This window comes from Epargyreus clarus, unplaced genomic scaffold (assembly GCF_041222505.1).
Source record: "Epargyreus clarus isolate Ecla_fem2 unplaced genomic scaffold, WU_Ecla_fem_2.2 ptg000016l, whole genome shotgun sequence".
Lineage (NCBI taxonomy): Eukaryota > Metazoa > Arthropoda > Insecta > Lepidoptera > Hesperiidae > Epargyreus > Epargyreus clarus.
Genome location: NW_027332224.1, coordinates 6,970,269 through 6,986,233, shown reverse-complemented (window position 1 = coordinate 6,986,233; position 15,965 = coordinate 6,970,269). Strand labels below are relative to the sequence as shown.

Below are 15,965 nucleotides of genomic sequence, written 5' to 3'. Positions count from 1 at the left end.
AAATGTAATATTTTTTATTATATTGAAGTAGCATACGAGCATGCTTCATCTGATGGTAAGTGGCTACTGTCGCCCATGGACATCTGTAATCACATAGGACCACATAGGACTAATCCTATACTCTCCTGTACTATACTATCCTGTAAGACTAAAATGCTACCTGAGGTTGGCAACAGATGCCTTTCTACCCTTAATTTGATATTTATGTCTCCCCAGATAAGTATGCCTCCCTTATCACACTATTGAAATGGAACACAGTAGCGCTTGATACTACTGTTAATAGGCAGAAATAGGTGTGGCGGTGGTGCCGCCGGAGTAGAACCACAAAGGATTCAACCACCTTCATAAATTTCTATGTATATACTTTTTTGTAACGAATATAAATAATAATTAAACAATCTAACAATTTTCTTATGTCTATTTTAACGTAACATAACATACTTAAAATGTGTAATTCTCATCATAATACACATAACATCAAATTGTATCAAATAAAGTTATTTCATTTCATCTTATCATAATTTTCATAAACTTTTTTATCTACCAAAACAGTCCAACAAAGATATGTTCTACCACCCCAGAACAAAATATAATCAGCTTCTCACCTTCTGAGCCTCCCTCCACTCGTCCTCCTTCGCTTTAAGCCGTCGTAACACCACCGGTACAGCAACCGCTGGGTTCTTCTTCAAGCCAGCTATGATGTCCACCGCCTGACGACAATACCACAACGTTATATACATACCACAATGTGTATATATACTGAGATTGATATAGGATACTGCAGTCCACCTGATGGTGAGTGATTGCTGGTGTATGGACGTCTATAATCAACCACAGATAGGGAAGTAGCAGCTGGGCATGCCGTTCACCTGATGGTAAGTGGTCGCTGCCATATGTATATCATTAATCAATCATAGGTAGGGAAGTAGTAGACGAGCATGCAGTCCACCAGATGGTAAGTGGCTACTGCCCTATGGACGTCTGTAATTAACCACAGATAGGATTACTCCTACCTAGAGATGGGCAAAGAACCCGGTTTAAATCCTGTGCAGGGTTTAAACCCAATAAATACCCGTTTATTTCCTCCCACTGGGTATTTATCTGGGTGTTTATAAAATGAGTTAATAAAATCTACACAAAGCTTTTAAAATAGTTCAAATGTTTATTTAATAGATATACTATAGGTTTTTACTGTATTTCTAGTGTTTTTACATTTTTAAATATTACATTTTTAGGGGTTCATCTATTTTTATTACATTTTTAATTATTATTTGTTTGACGAAACAAATAGCGCACAACTAAAACAAATAAATATACCTCTCGTATACTATTGCACAGGTGGTGTGGGAATATGGGCATATAATGTAAAATGTAATTCTTACGTAATATCTTAATAATTATAGCTTTAAGAAAAAAAATATAAACATTATTTTATAGAAAATTTTAAGTGCTACAACTTTGGTCCAAGGTACTTTTCGATAAAATTTACCGTTTTCGAGAAAAATCCAGAAACCCGAAAATTTTGACGTTTGACCCCGAATAAGTGCCGACACACACATCGATGAGGACTTTTGGAACTTTACTTGTGATGGTAAACCCAAGGTCTCTACGGAAATTTAGCTTTATGTTATTTGATTACTATTTTTATGTCTAAATTGACCGGACTATAAAAACTCCTCTATCAAAATGTTTCGATGTCATTTTCTGTAAATTAAGTAGAAAAAAGTTAAAAAAAGTCTTCCCAAAGTTTAATCTATTATTGTTATTATCTTTGTTATTTTTGGTTTAACGACAAAAAGTTATAGAACTAAAATTATAGATAAATCAATTTGAAACCATAATTGTTTTTACTAAATTTCTGTGCGACAAATAGTTTGCCTGGTAGAGCGTAAAAACTCTTTGTGCCCCTTTTTTCAAGATGGCGGTCGAGGGACAACAGTTGGGACTCCACAAATTAGGATTTAACCTGTACACTAAGCCCTTTACACTAATCATTGACATCTATAAAATAAAATTGGGTCTTCGAAAATTGCAACCCAAATGTAACACATCCGAATGGACTATAACATGAGTATAACAGCGTAGTTAAATGAAATATGTGCTCTTAGAGTGCATATTTAGTGAATTGTTTACAATATTATTTTAAAAATGATATTACACGAAGAAAATAAAAATATGAATGACAATAGTTTACACCCGCTGTTTGGGTGTTTATTTGGGTTTAAACCCTATTTCACCCAAAATACCCGGTTTAAACCCGTATCCACCCATTGGGTTTAAACCCTCTGCCCATCTCTACTCCTACCTGAAGTCAGTCACAGATATGTTCGCATCGTTGAGGTCTAAGTTGGAACGCCTCGGAAAAGCCTGTCTCCCTTACCACACCCTTCAAACCATAACACAGTAGCGCTTAACACTGCTGTTATTAGGCAGAAATATGTGGAATTCTTATATTAGTATTATACATAAGAAAACTTTTAGACATACATAATTTTTGAGCAAAAATACTTGAAGAATAAATAAATAGATTATAACCAACACCTTAATACAATTAAATAACATCAGTGCAAAGCAACTAACTACATTTAAACTGGCTTAGCAATTATATTTCAATCAAATTGTTTTTTTTTAATGATAATCAGCGACAACCTTATGTATAAGTTTAGCTTAGAGGTTCAGAGTTCGAATCCTGGTAATCCACATCTTTTTTGTACTATATAGCAGTAGCAAATGAGCATACAGTCCACCTGATGGTAAGTGGTCACTGACCTACGGAAATTTGTAATCAACCCCAGATAAGTTCTACTTGAGGTCGGCCACAGATGCGCCGCTACCCCTGAGGACTAAGCCGGAATGCCTCGGAAAAGTATGTGTCCCTTACCTCTAGCAAGACCTCTTACAATCTTTAATATCATATCCATTGTTAAAAACAATTCGCTATAGGCCTCCATCACCAAGTAACTACTAACGCCCATAATTAATACTCAATCTATCCTAATTTTCCCTACCAAAGATCAACATTCGACACTTCATACCAGAAACTGCCAAAATTCGATCTCCGGTAGGCAAATTAGGATAGATTGAGTATCAATAACGGGGGATCAATACTAATATCTACAAAACCACTCTCAGAATCCCACGAAGCCGTAGAAAGCTGGCGGCAACTGATGTAACTACTGCCATGCCTAGATTATCTACAGACTTACCTTATCATTATCACCAGTATTACAGCCACTTCTGAAGATGGTTAGAAATTGAATGAGAATAAATAACCTGCTATAGTTATGGTATGGTAACTTACCTTACTACCACCTACTTTTCAAGTAGTTATTGTCAATATTTATTTTAGTTTAAACTTTTTATAATAAAGGAGTAGCAGACGAGCATGCAGCCCACCTGATGGTAGGCTACTGCCACCCAAAGACATCTGTAATCAACCCCAGATAAGATCAGATTAATACTTGAGGTCGGCCACAGATGCGCTGTTACCCCTGAGGGTTAAGCTGGAACGCCTCGGAAAACTATGTCCCCCTTACCACACCCTTCAAACCAGAACACGGCAGCGCCTAACACTGCTGTTATTAGTAAAATAGGTGTGGTAGTTAGTATAAGTAAAATAGTAATTATAGTGGAACCACAAAGGGTTCTACCACCTTTAAGCCACAAAGCCACAAGCCACAAAAGTAAACCACAAAGGGTTTTACAACTGCTTCACGATAGAAATAGGTGTGGCGGTTGTAATCTTCGTGGTTAAACATTTGTTTTCCTGCCTTTTAAAAAATATATCTCACTAGCTGACCCGGCAAATTTTGTACCGCCTCAAAATCTATTCATCAAATATATTTCATATAAAATATAACCTATGTTACTCGTGGATAATGCAGCTTTCGAATGGTGAAAGAATTTTTAAAATCGGTTCAGTAGTTTTTGAGCCTATTCATTACAAACAAACAAACAAACAAAGTTTTCCTCTTTATAATATTAGTGTAGATATAAGTATTACTGTCTACTAGTCTACAACACAACCACATAATACTCGATCTTTTACTCATATAGTTTATTTCAATTTTTTGTTCAACTGCATTATTTATTTATGATTAATATTAAAATATTATTAATTAGATGGATTTACATTTTACTTTTATTGATAAACTTTGTGCTCTATTCAACTTTACCTTCAGTCAGCCGACAGCAGACCACACCGACCACCTAAAACCTACCTACATTACCACCATCACAACACCACCGCATGATGGTAACACACCGTCCGCCTACGCTACCCAGCCATGCCTAGACCGCAAGCTCTCGTACCACCTTGTCACCGTAGATGCGTCTCAGCGCCCGCTGGTGGATGGTCGGCGAGTGGCCACCCAGGCAGTCGTCCAGGCGGTACTTCGCCGCGTCGTCCGGTGTCATCCGAGCTAGTTTCTTCTGTACGCCTTCCAACACGCGGATCGTGGCTGCGTTAGTCTCGATTACGACGTCCAACTGAAAATAAATATTATAGATAGAGTAATGATTTATTGAGTCTAGTAGGGAGCTGTCTACCTCTAACACAGGACATAAAATATGAACAAAAAAATCAATAAAAATAGTTTTGAGTATATCAGGTTTTTATAAAAGACTAAAAATATAAAACTTAGGTACGGTTGTGAGTATTTTACTATGGACAGGCATATAAAATACAAATCTCATCATCATAGATCAGAGAAAATTATTTTATTATTAAAGTAAATTTTATATTCTTTTACTAATCAAGTTGATGAAGTGTTTTTTTTAAATTTATTAATTATCACTTACTTTAACGGTGAAATATCAGGCAGAAACTTCAAAAAAATCTTCTAAAAATTAGGAGTAATCTCTAAAAAAAATTGTTCTCAAAGGTATGTGAAGTCTACCAATACACGCATTTGGGCAGCGCGGTGGACTATGGCTTAATACTGAGAGGAGACCCGTGCCCAGCAGTAGGACAGTAATTTATACGAATCAATAAGAGAATCTCACCTCAAATCTCTCGTCCTCGCATCTATAGATGTACTCTTCGTATTGCGTCTTGCGTGACGTCACGAACGTGGAGTCCTCGCTCCACGACGGGAACGACGCCCATGTGTCGTTCAACACCTGGAAATGTTATATATTGTATTAAAATATAAATGTTAAATATAAAAATTAATATGATTTTACGTCAATATCATTTTATTTTAAATCGAAAAGTGATACAATAAAATAAAATTATAGTTTATAAACTAAAAACCACGCTATAATCGTACAAGGAAAATCGTTAATCCTGACGATCCTGATGACAAAATTAGAATTGGACAAAATTATTTAAATCATGTATTGTCATCCGTTCTTGATAAGTATTAAAATTTTTAAATTAATTGGAACGGTCCAACTCGAGTTCAAATATTCCGTTACATACATACATATAGATCAAGCTAATAAAAGCGTGGTAAAAATAGTATGTAGGTTCCCTTTAATATTTAAAATTCTAAAGAATCCTTTCAGTATAAAACCTTTATAATGTATTTAACCAAATTCGTTTAATTTGAATGCATTTGCTACAGGAAAATAGATGTGGAATATGCAAATGTGCCTGAAAATGCTAAAAATATATATTATAAACGATTTATTATTATTAATAATATAAATATTATAATGATACCTCTTTACAAAGCGCCGTTCTGCCGGAGCACCGTCTGTTGGCGGCCTCGCGCGGCAGGGCGCAGTACGACGTACCGTAGCGCTTGCACGTGGATAAATCTGTGCGGACAATACAGGGACATGTTTAATATATATCTCTATGTTACTATGTTTTTCGTTTATATATTTATTAATTTTTGTTATTATTTCTGTTTAAGAATACAAGACCTTTGAGTTATATATTGAATTTCCGCCTCCCTGGTACAGATAATTAACGCGGGCTATTACACACCGATCCCATCCAATCTAGAGCATGGCGTCTCGCTAACTCCCTAAATAAAGTGCTGTTCTTCTATATTAAAACGTCTCACACAACTCCGTACGATCAGCTCCTAAATCTTATCTAATGACGTCACGTCACTTTCCAACCGACGCGCGACTTCCCGGATCTGCTCTCACCCGGTGACGTCACGACCCGGCATTGCCCATACCGACGTCGAGCGCGGCTTCTATTCTACGACCAGACGAGGCTCTTGTAGATACCAACGTCACACTTGACCCCCGTCGTCCTCCCAGGCTCCGCTCTTGCCGTGTGACGTCACGCGCTCTCCCAGTCTCCGTTCTTGTCGGGTGACGTCACACGCTCCCTCAGGCTCTGCTCGTTCCTGGTGACGTCACGACCCCCACTTTCCCCTGCGGGCGGTCGTGGCGCAGCGCACCTCGTGACGTCACGTCCCCCTGCCCCCCCCCCCCACGTACCGATGTCGAGCGCGGCGTCCCCCTGCGGCCGGTCGTGGCGCAGCGCGGCGCCGAGCGCTCCCAGCGGCTCGTAGCGCACCTTGTTGCCGTCCCCTAATGCCCGCTCGTACACCAGCTGCATCGAGGACGCACCGCTCGCGCCGAAACTGTTGTAGCCTAGAAAAAAATGTGACTTGAAAAATGCCAGCTCTAGTACTAAATGTGCAGTTAGACCGTGTGGCGGAGCGGTCACAGTACCGGTCTGCGACCGCCAGTAACCGTCAGGACTGCCGCAGTTTTTATTGTAAACAGTTGCATTTAAGTGTTCACTGCAATTATTTATTCATCTGGACAACATTATCTCGATACAATTGGAATGCCGAATTAAATAATTGCGGATTTTTGCGTCGCCAATAACAAAAACGGCGACATTTTGATGAGATGCATCACAGAGTCCGACGGCATAAGCGATGATACTGCGGCTGGAGCACTACGTCCACGCCCAAAGGTCGTCAGACACTGTCTCGTGTGTTGTTTAGTCCTACATAGAAACTGATACTAAAGAGTGAGTCTCACGACACGTCCGCAATCGACATCGTCGAAATTGCACCTATTGTATAAATTTCACTGGATTCTTTAGAAATAATAACTTGAAGAAACAGAATCCTTATATCCTTAGTTTTAATTTATTTCTGCACATACTCAAGGTGGGCTGGTAGAAAATGCATTAGCATTAAGTCCATCTATTGTACCACACTTTGTGGTACAAATAATAGTCAGTTTATAAAGAACTAGCTGACCAGACAAACTTTGTACCGCCTCAAAATCTATTTATCAAATACATTTCATATAAAATATAGCTTATGTTACTCGTGGATAATGTAGCTTTCGAATGGTGAAAGAATTTATAAAATCGGTCCAGTAGTTTTTGAGCCTATTCATTACAATCAAACAAACAAACAAAGTTTTCCCCTTTATAATATTAGTATAGATAAAAATACGTGTGGCACTCGGAGACTGCCGCGGTAAAGCTATTGCATAGCATTTTTTATCAACTTATGCAATTACAATTATATATTTATTTTATTTATGCAGTATGCAAAAAGTCAACTGGCGTATGCGCCCCGGGGCGCACAGATCGCTACTAAAAAGTATCACCGCCGTGCCGGTCGGAGTGGGGGGTGTTAGGTTTTTTCGTTACGGAATTTCTGGATTCGGTCTCCACGCTCAAGGCCCGCGATAGAAGCTATGCAATAGCTTAATAAAAATAAGCCTATCACTATTTTACTACTTCTCACCTTGATGCGTGGTATGCGCGGCGTTACCGCCGGTGTTCGCGTTGTTGTTCGGCGCGGGTGTGGGCGCGGGGTTCGTCGCGGCGGTGGGCGTGTGCGGCGGCGAGGCGGGGCCCACGAACTCGTGCAGCCACTTCTGCAGCTCCGGGTGGCGGCACAGGAACGGCCCCGTCACGCACACCAGCTCCGACGAGGAGATTATCTCGTTCGTGAACAGGAGGAGGCATCTGGGGGTGTTTTTGTGGGTGTTACATAAAAAAAATCCTTGACCAATATTTAGAAGAATATAAGAAAAAATGATATCGTGCAATTCCTATTCTGTCTGTTTTTATAACTATCATGTTTTAAAAAACCTCAACATCTATGAAAATTTCTTTTATTATTTTTTGTTTTGTAGAGTTTTAAAAACATATGAAATTGTCCTATTACAACAAATTTCGAATTCCGGTCCATTAATTATCATTTAAATTTTTGATGTCATCAGCATCTCACAAAGCACATAAAATAAATAAAAATATTTTATTGATCTTAACACAGTCACATTTACAAGTCGCAAGAGCCCTGTACTTAGTTCTTGACCTGTGTTACAGGTACTCCGCTCATCCACCGGAACTTCATACAGTGTGTTATTCAACAAACATGACATTAATTTTTTTTGTTTTTTTTTTTAAATTACAAATTTCAAGCCTTAACTAAATATGCACATTATAAAAACATAAAATGATTCACAATTTTATGGTTATAAAGCTCTGCCAGGGTTCCTGTATTGAGTCCAATCTATATTACTGGGTACCCCTGGGATATTTTACTTAACGTTTAAGGTTTTTTTTTAGAAATTATTTAAGTTTACCAATTCGTATTTGGCCAGCGCAGCGACCTATGACCTCTGACTATTAATAGATCTGTGACTAATAGTGGACCAGCTGATAAATGAAGACTCACCTCAAAAAGTTATCATAAACGTGTTGCGAGCGTAACGCCTTCCTGGCCCTATCGAAGAAGTTATAATCGTGAGCCGTGGCGAGCTTAGCCGCCTCGGCGTATGAGACATCGCGTAGCGCTCCGCCGAACGCTCCGCCCGACGCTCCGCCGGACGGCCGCGGCTTCTTAGCGGGCGGGGCTCCTGAACCTGTGTTTATGAGTAAACCTTTAGTATTTTCAACTAACAATGCTTTACGTTACAAATATTTTTAAGCATTTTCAAGTTAGACGCTCACAACATCACACTAGTATTAAACGTGTCGTGGGTGCCATTGACACACACATACGAATACACTAACACCCAAACTCAGATAAGGTATGTAGAGCCATCATACTGATATCTATCTAGCCGTGAATTGAACCCAGAACATTCTGCGCGTCATACTAGTATGGTGACCGTCTAGCGGGTAAAAATCTTAAAATTAATCTTTAGACTATTATCGTTCTTTATAATTCTCACCTATTCAATCCTGTGATAACTTAAAATAATGACCATTCAAAGATAATAAAAATCAAGTTTAAAGATTCCATTGCATACCCATGGACAAGTATAGGCCAAACTAATGAAATCGCCAAAATAATGTATTTCTACCGACCTCAGGTAGGAATATCTAATCCTATCTGGGGTTGATTACAGATGTCCATGGGCGGCAGTAGCCACTTACCATCAGGTGGACTGCATGCTCGTCTGCTACTCTTATATTATAAAAAAAAAAATCGTGATACATAATATATCAACTTTAGCATTATAATGGAGTATGTTGTTATATTATGAAGTTAATGTTTAACATGAACATTAAATTTATGAATACTTACTGATTTGATTAGAAGATGTGAAGCTGGGAGATCTCTTCAGATGATGATGCTGCGCCGGCGACGCTGCCACGCTGCTCGATGTAGTGTGTTTGGGGACCTAAAGGGAAAAGGTTTTTTTTTAAACATGTATTCGATTTTAACAAACCTAGTATAAGATATATTTCATATAGATTTTTCGTTTCTGGTTCAAATCCCGGACATGTTAGGTATGCTTCGATGTTGAAAATATAGTCAGGAAACCTAAATATCATAAAGAAATCGATATGTCCAAGGGTGTAATTTCTATATGATACACACAGTGTATCATGTTTATGTGCGAGTGTGTGTAATTGTTTATGTGCATCAATAAGGACTGTGTGTGTGTGTGTCTGTGTGTGTTTGTGCGCTTGTTTGCACGCAATGGCACATGGTGCGAGAGCGCGATATGAAGCGTGTCGAACCGCACCACTCCCTTTCCCCTCTCGCTGTTCTCCGCACGCTCCCCCAGGATTCAGTTTGTTCAATGCGAGTGTGTATGGCTGTATATGTCAGCATAACATGACTATATCAGGACTATGTGTGTATACAGTATGACGTGTATGTGTGTGTGTGTGTGTGTGTGTGTGTGTGTACCGGTACATGGTGCAGCAGCGCGATATGGTTCGTGCGGAACCGCTCTCCCTATCGCCGCGCTCTGCACTCTCCCGTATGGCTTCCGTAATCACAGTGTGTGTGTATGTGTACATTACTATGGTAAATATGTGTACCGGTGCGTGGTGCAGCAGCGCGAGGTGCGGCGCGTGCGGCGGCGGCGTGCCGCTGAACCGCTCGCCCCGCTCCGCGCCCCGCTCTCCCCGCTCGCCCCTGTCGCTGCGCTCCGGACGCTCCCCGCGATCACCCTCCGCCTCTGGCCGGGCCACCTGCACACACACAACAATAGATATATTATTATGTCACATTGACACATTAATAAATAAAAAGTTACAATAACGATACCACAAATACCCATTTACCTCCAAAAATAGTCAACAATGTTCCTTATCCATTTATTTATCTTTTTAACCAGATATTGAATTTTACCCTTAGAACTAATCCCTTCTTAGTAAGATCTGTGCCACGGAAGTTCATTGGAATAATTGATAACTAGATACTTATTTATATCACATTAAACCCAATATAATTATCAAAAATAACAACACGGATTAAAATCACATTAAAATTTATACTCTTCTCAATATGAAACATAAGACTATGTTATTTTATGTTATTATCTAACCGACCTACAAAGTATTTTTCTATGAAGTATTTCTCTATTTTTTGTAATTTCTTTATCAACCTATTTAGTTATTTATTTAGTACCATACCTGTGGCGGCGGCGATCTGGTGTGTGTTGGTATGTGCGTTGGCTTGGTCACCGCTTTAGCGTCGGGGAGAAACTGACCGAACTCAGCTAAGAGATCATCTTGATTCTCGAATAGTTTCGCCACCTGTCGATAAATAACATTAATTGAAATTCAAACGTTCATTTGTAATTGTGAATTGTGTATGAATAGTCAGTATGAAATCTGTAGTAGTCACTACATATTCGGAGCTTGCTTCGTAAGTATTACAATTTTATAGTCGTGAAAGTTATCAACGGCCTAATAGGTATAGAATATCTAACAGGAATTGATCATTATTTTAATCTTCACCAATTCACATTGGAAAAGCTCATTGGTGTACACTCCAAATTTTAGTTTTTATACATTGTGAGTCATATAAAATGTTGTAAGCCATTACTGTAAGAACCGTTGTTCGTTGATGAATCGTTGAATCGTTGATGTAACTTTTGTTACATCAACGATTACATTTCTCTCTTTATACATTTACAACCAAGCTTTAAACGCATTCTACAACCACAGCCCCACACTAGGATTCCCTGTGTCGTGGGTTCCATGGACACACACATAGACAAATACACAAACACCCAGACCCAGGAACATGTATCTAAATTCATCATTTAAATATCTGTCTGGCCGGGGATCGAACGAGGGACCCTTTGCGCGTCAGACCGGTATGGTGACCGCTCTGCCACGCGGGTCGTCTTTATAATTATAATCTCCTCCTCCTAGAGATCCTATTGCTTCGAAACCTTCTTAAAATTTTGAACACCATTCAGTTGTTTATGGTTTCAATACTCACTTGCTACCTAGTGTCACTGGCGACAAAGTGTCCTCTGTACCCTCAGTATGACTTTTTACGTTTTGACAAAAATGAGTGTTTTTGTGTACGTATTTCCCATACATTTCCAATCAGTTCTGATACAACCCACTAGGGGTGCTGATTGGAAGCGTATGGGCAAACACGTAAACAAATACCAAAACAGTATTTTTTGTAACAACGTATGAGTTTTATACTAATCACTATTTCTCCCAACGCAGTGGTACCACCGCCAACTCACCTGCGAGTACACCTCCTGCTCTGTCTGCTGTTTCGCCTGCGGCTCCTTCACGTCGCGATGTCCGCGCTGGTATGCATGGAGGATCTCCAGGAAACGCTTGTACTTGTCCGGCTGACGGGAGAACCGCGACTGGGGGGAAAGAATATTGTTATAAAATTTACATAAAAAATAAAAAAATACTGTACGTATTTTCTTTTTTATAATACGGACATAATACGGTAAACGAGCACACAGTTCAAATTCTGATATTAGTCACTACCATCCAAGGCAAGTTAATTTTGTGTAATTAAAATTGGTAGCAAATGACGCATATAGAGTCCTGATGGTAATTTTTGTCCAAAGTGATTCTCAAAGTTATGTCTTTAAAATACTGCTTTTCATACAATCCTATTGTATAGAAATGATCATTAATTTTTAACATAAGTGCAATTTGTTTTTTTAACTGTGGAAGCAGTAAACTGAATTGTGACTGTTACTGGTCATTCTTACCCATAATAATAATAATAAATTTTTATTCACGGAATACATAGCAGCACACACATGACTAAAAAAACAAGAATCAAAACAAAACATAAACATAAAAAAGAAAAAACGAGTTCTTACAATATTAAAAAATAATAAGGAGGGTACCGCGCTGCGACATAATAAACCGTAAAACGGACTACCCTCAGCCTATGCCATGGCAGTGTAACCAAGGCGCTGATTTTCAGGGTACACCGAAATAAAGGGACAAACATGGACGGCTGTCTTTGTAGCACAAAATAATTATTGTTAATTTTTTTTAATAACATTGATTAATGAAGAAATAGCAGAGAGATAATAATTATAATAAAAGGTAAGCATCGACTATAATAATATTTATAAAAAGTTTATAGTTTAATTGCACTAATTATTTATTAAATTAAGCTAAACGAATTATTATTTTTCTTTAAAGGTACCGACATTTTAAGGAAGGAACTAATTCATAAGGAATATAAGTGAAAAAAATTCACAGCACAGGTCTGCACAGTGAAAATAAGTACGTAACGAAGAGAAGGAAAGGCAGAGAGAAAACTTAACAATACATGAATAAAATTTTTGGAACAAATATACCTATAGTGTGGAATTATCTATTGTGGAATTGTTATTAATACTGTTTTATATAGAAAATGAGCATACAGACCACTTCATGATAATTTCTTACTGTTGTATAAACATCTATAACTAACTCCATATAAAAAAAGTCTACTTGAAGCCAATCACAAATATGTTCTCTTTTGAGGAGTAAATGCTCGCTTAAATTAACTTTATATTAGTACCTCTTTCAATCATAGCTGCTATATACAGCCATACCGAAGTCCAACCAAATACTCCATTCTAGATCACTATAATAAAGAATATAACTACTTTTCAGTGGGCTCACCTTGATCTTGTTAACGTACTCGATGGCGTGGTTGAACTCCACCGGCTGCCCCGCCGCGCCCGCGTGCGCGCCGCCGCCCGGAGCACCTGCGCATGTACACACAAAATTTTATATTATATACTATTATCATACTAATAATAATAATACCAAACTGTTAGGAACATTTTTCTCTTAGTTTATCAATCCCCTTCCTCTTTATAATGTTTGATACGACTCAACCCCCTCCCGTAACAACCCAATCTCACGTCAGATTTTTCAAGATTTGAATAATCAGGTGACATTTATCAGGTGATATTTGTAAAGACCCAATACCCCCAAAATAAAATTAGATGAGAATTTTGTCTACTCTTTTTGAGAAACAATATACATGCCCCGAGAGAGAGCGCGTTAAAAACATGCCAGTACAAGGTTCAGTTTCAGAGGTTGCCCTTAGTGTTGTCAATAAAATAATCCTCAAAATTTTTACGATTATAGTCGAATTTGGACACCAAGTCCCCCTCTTGGTGTTCGAAATTCGACCATAATCGTTATAGAAAATGTGAGGATTATTTTATAATACTATTTTATTTACTATTTTGTATAACATACCGTGTGGATGATGTATCGCGTTGGCTTCGATCTGCTGGTGCGCTTGAGATATGTGGTGGAGCGTGTTCGCCGGCGTGGCGTTCACCGACAGATTGTGCACTATCGCTGTACTCACAGACCTGTGGGACACGGAAGTTGTGCATAGATAGTTTAGTAGATATCGTAAAATGGTTAATATTAACATAATAAAAGCTAATTTCGATATAACCTAATAGTAATAGTCTTTTGGTTGAAAGACAGCCCTTTAATCAGCGGTCCGAAGTTCGAATCCCACGAATTAATTCTTCGGAATTATGTGCGTGATAAAATATACTTATGACTTACTTCACTTGCTATAACGGTGAAGGAAAGTTACACACCAAAGAGTTCTAACAAACAATATAGTGGTATAAACCTTTTTTTTTTTCCCTATAATATAGGAGTAGCATATTAGCATGCAGTCCATCTGATCGTAAGTTGCTTCTGCCGCCCATGGACATCTATAATCAACCCTAGATAGGATTAGATATTCCTACTTGAAGTCGGCCACAGATGCGCCGATACCCCTGATGACTACTCCCTTACCACACCCTTCAAACCAGAAAACAGCAGCGCTCAACACTACTGTTATAACAGACATAGGTGTGGCGCTGGTGCCGCCGGAGTAGAACCACAAAGGGTTCTGCCTTCAAGTCAAGTGGTATACGTACTGCGGCACGGGCAGCAGGTGCACCAGCTGCGGCTGCGGCGGCGGGTGGTGCACGCCCAGCAGCACCCCGCCACCGGCCGCACCACCGCCACCGCCCGGCACCGCGCAACCCATACCCGTGGGCGATGGCATTGATACTGACACCTGGAAACACACGTTCATTTAACATAGGTTATTATTGAACGTATAAATACCGTCCTATTTATTTTCTGCTTTACCCAAAGGTTGACTGGTACAGAATGCTTCTAGCATTAAGTCCGCCTTTTGTACCGATTTTTATGGTATAATAAAGTCTAAATTAATAAATAGTCCGCGCCAAACTTCTGGTCCGCTCTCAAGTTGTTGTTCAGGTTTAATTAGCATATACTCCGTAACGTAAGGGCTAAAGCGGGCAGCGGACGGGTGTCGGAAGAGTCCCGTACTGTCTTCGTACCGCTAATATCTGCAATTTGCTATTGCGACGCGACTCATTTCTATATTCGGAGCGGACTAGCAGTTTGGCGCGAACTATAATAGTATTAGGCGTTACATTGTCGTAATACTTAGGAAAAAGGACTACCTTTATCAACTATCTTTATTTTTCTTATTATATTTCTATGTTGGGGTAGTGATATAAGTTACATTATTAAATTTAGCTTATATCACGCTCTTGTCAATAACTATGTATGAACAAGCTGAAAATCAGCGCCATGACTCAGTTTTAATACCTGAACGTGGCACAAGCTGTGTTTGTTCCTTTTCGCGGTCATTGCAACACATATTACAGTAATAATTAAAATGTGCATTTTTATTGTCTTTTTTTGTCGTTTTTTTTTTCTTCTTTTGTTTTATGTGATTTTTATTTTCATTTTATCTTTTTCTGTTATATTTCACTTGTGTTGCAATTATCCGAATAAATGTTTCTTTCTTTCTTTCTTTCTTTCAATTACAATAAGGGAGACAAATAATGAAAACGACTTTTATTCTTTCCAAAAAATACAATAATTATAAATTTTTAACTTTTATATGTATATACACATTTAAAAACACGCAACTATTTGAACATCGTACTTGGCCGGAAATCGAATCCGAATCGTGGCAAACCACTATGATAACTACGCCACATACATAATATGTTATTAAGCAAAAAAAATATGTTATTAAGCAAAAAAAATGTGCCCGCGTAACAACTTTGCTAAAGATCATTACATGATCAAATGCATAGTTTACGATTCTATAAAGATATTCTGACGACCCGCGTGGCGGAGCGGTCACCATACCGGTCTGACGCGCTAAGGGTCCCGGATTCGATCCCCGGCCAGACAGATATTTAAATGATGAATTTAGATTTCTGTTTCTGTGTCTGGGTGTTTGTGTATTTGTCTCTGTGTGTGTCCATGGCACCCACGACACAGG

The 15,965-nt window shown here is 38.7% G+C and overlaps 1 protein-coding gene across 7 annotated transcripts in view; it reads right to left on the bottom strand.

The window, feature by feature from the left end:
- Sin3A (SIN3 transcription regulator family member A) overlaps positions 1 to 15,965 on the bottom strand; it is a 56,985-nt gene that overhangs the window by 11,899 nt on the left and 29,121 nt on the right. For 5 of the 7 annotated variants that reach the window (XM_073081650.1, XM_073081657.1, XM_073081652.1 and 2 more), the window contains exons 7-20: positions 14,572 to 14,714; positions 13,883 to 14,001; positions 13,295 to 13,380; positions 11,893 to 12,021; positions 10,817 to 10,939; positions 10,220 to 10,372; positions 9,474 to 9,570; positions 8,619 to 8,805; positions 7,680 to 7,903; positions 6,403 to 6,558; positions 5,666 to 5,763; positions 5,005 to 5,121; positions 4,312 to 4,488; positions 606 to 710 (exon numbers count right to left, since the gene is read on the bottom strand). In XM_073081650.1, the coding sequence (XP_072937751.1) occupies positions 606 to 710; positions 4,312 to 4,488; positions 5,005 to 5,121; positions 5,666 to 5,763; positions 6,403 to 6,558; positions 7,680 to 7,903; positions 8,619 to 8,805; positions 9,474 to 9,570; positions 10,220 to 10,372; positions 10,817 to 10,939; positions 11,893 to 12,021; positions 13,295 to 13,380; positions 13,883 to 14,001; positions 14,572 to 14,714 (1,914 nt within the window). The remainder of the gene's footprint in view (positions 1 to 605; positions 711 to 4,311; positions 4,489 to 5,004; positions 5,122 to 5,665; positions 5,764 to 6,402; positions 6,559 to 7,679; positions 7,904 to 8,618; positions 8,806 to 9,473; positions 9,571 to 10,219; positions 10,373 to 10,816; positions 10,940 to 11,892; positions 12,022 to 13,294; positions 13,381 to 13,882; positions 14,002 to 14,571; positions 14,715 to 15,965) is intronic. The other 2 variants (XM_073081654.1, XM_073081658.1) reach the window with 1 other exon arrangement.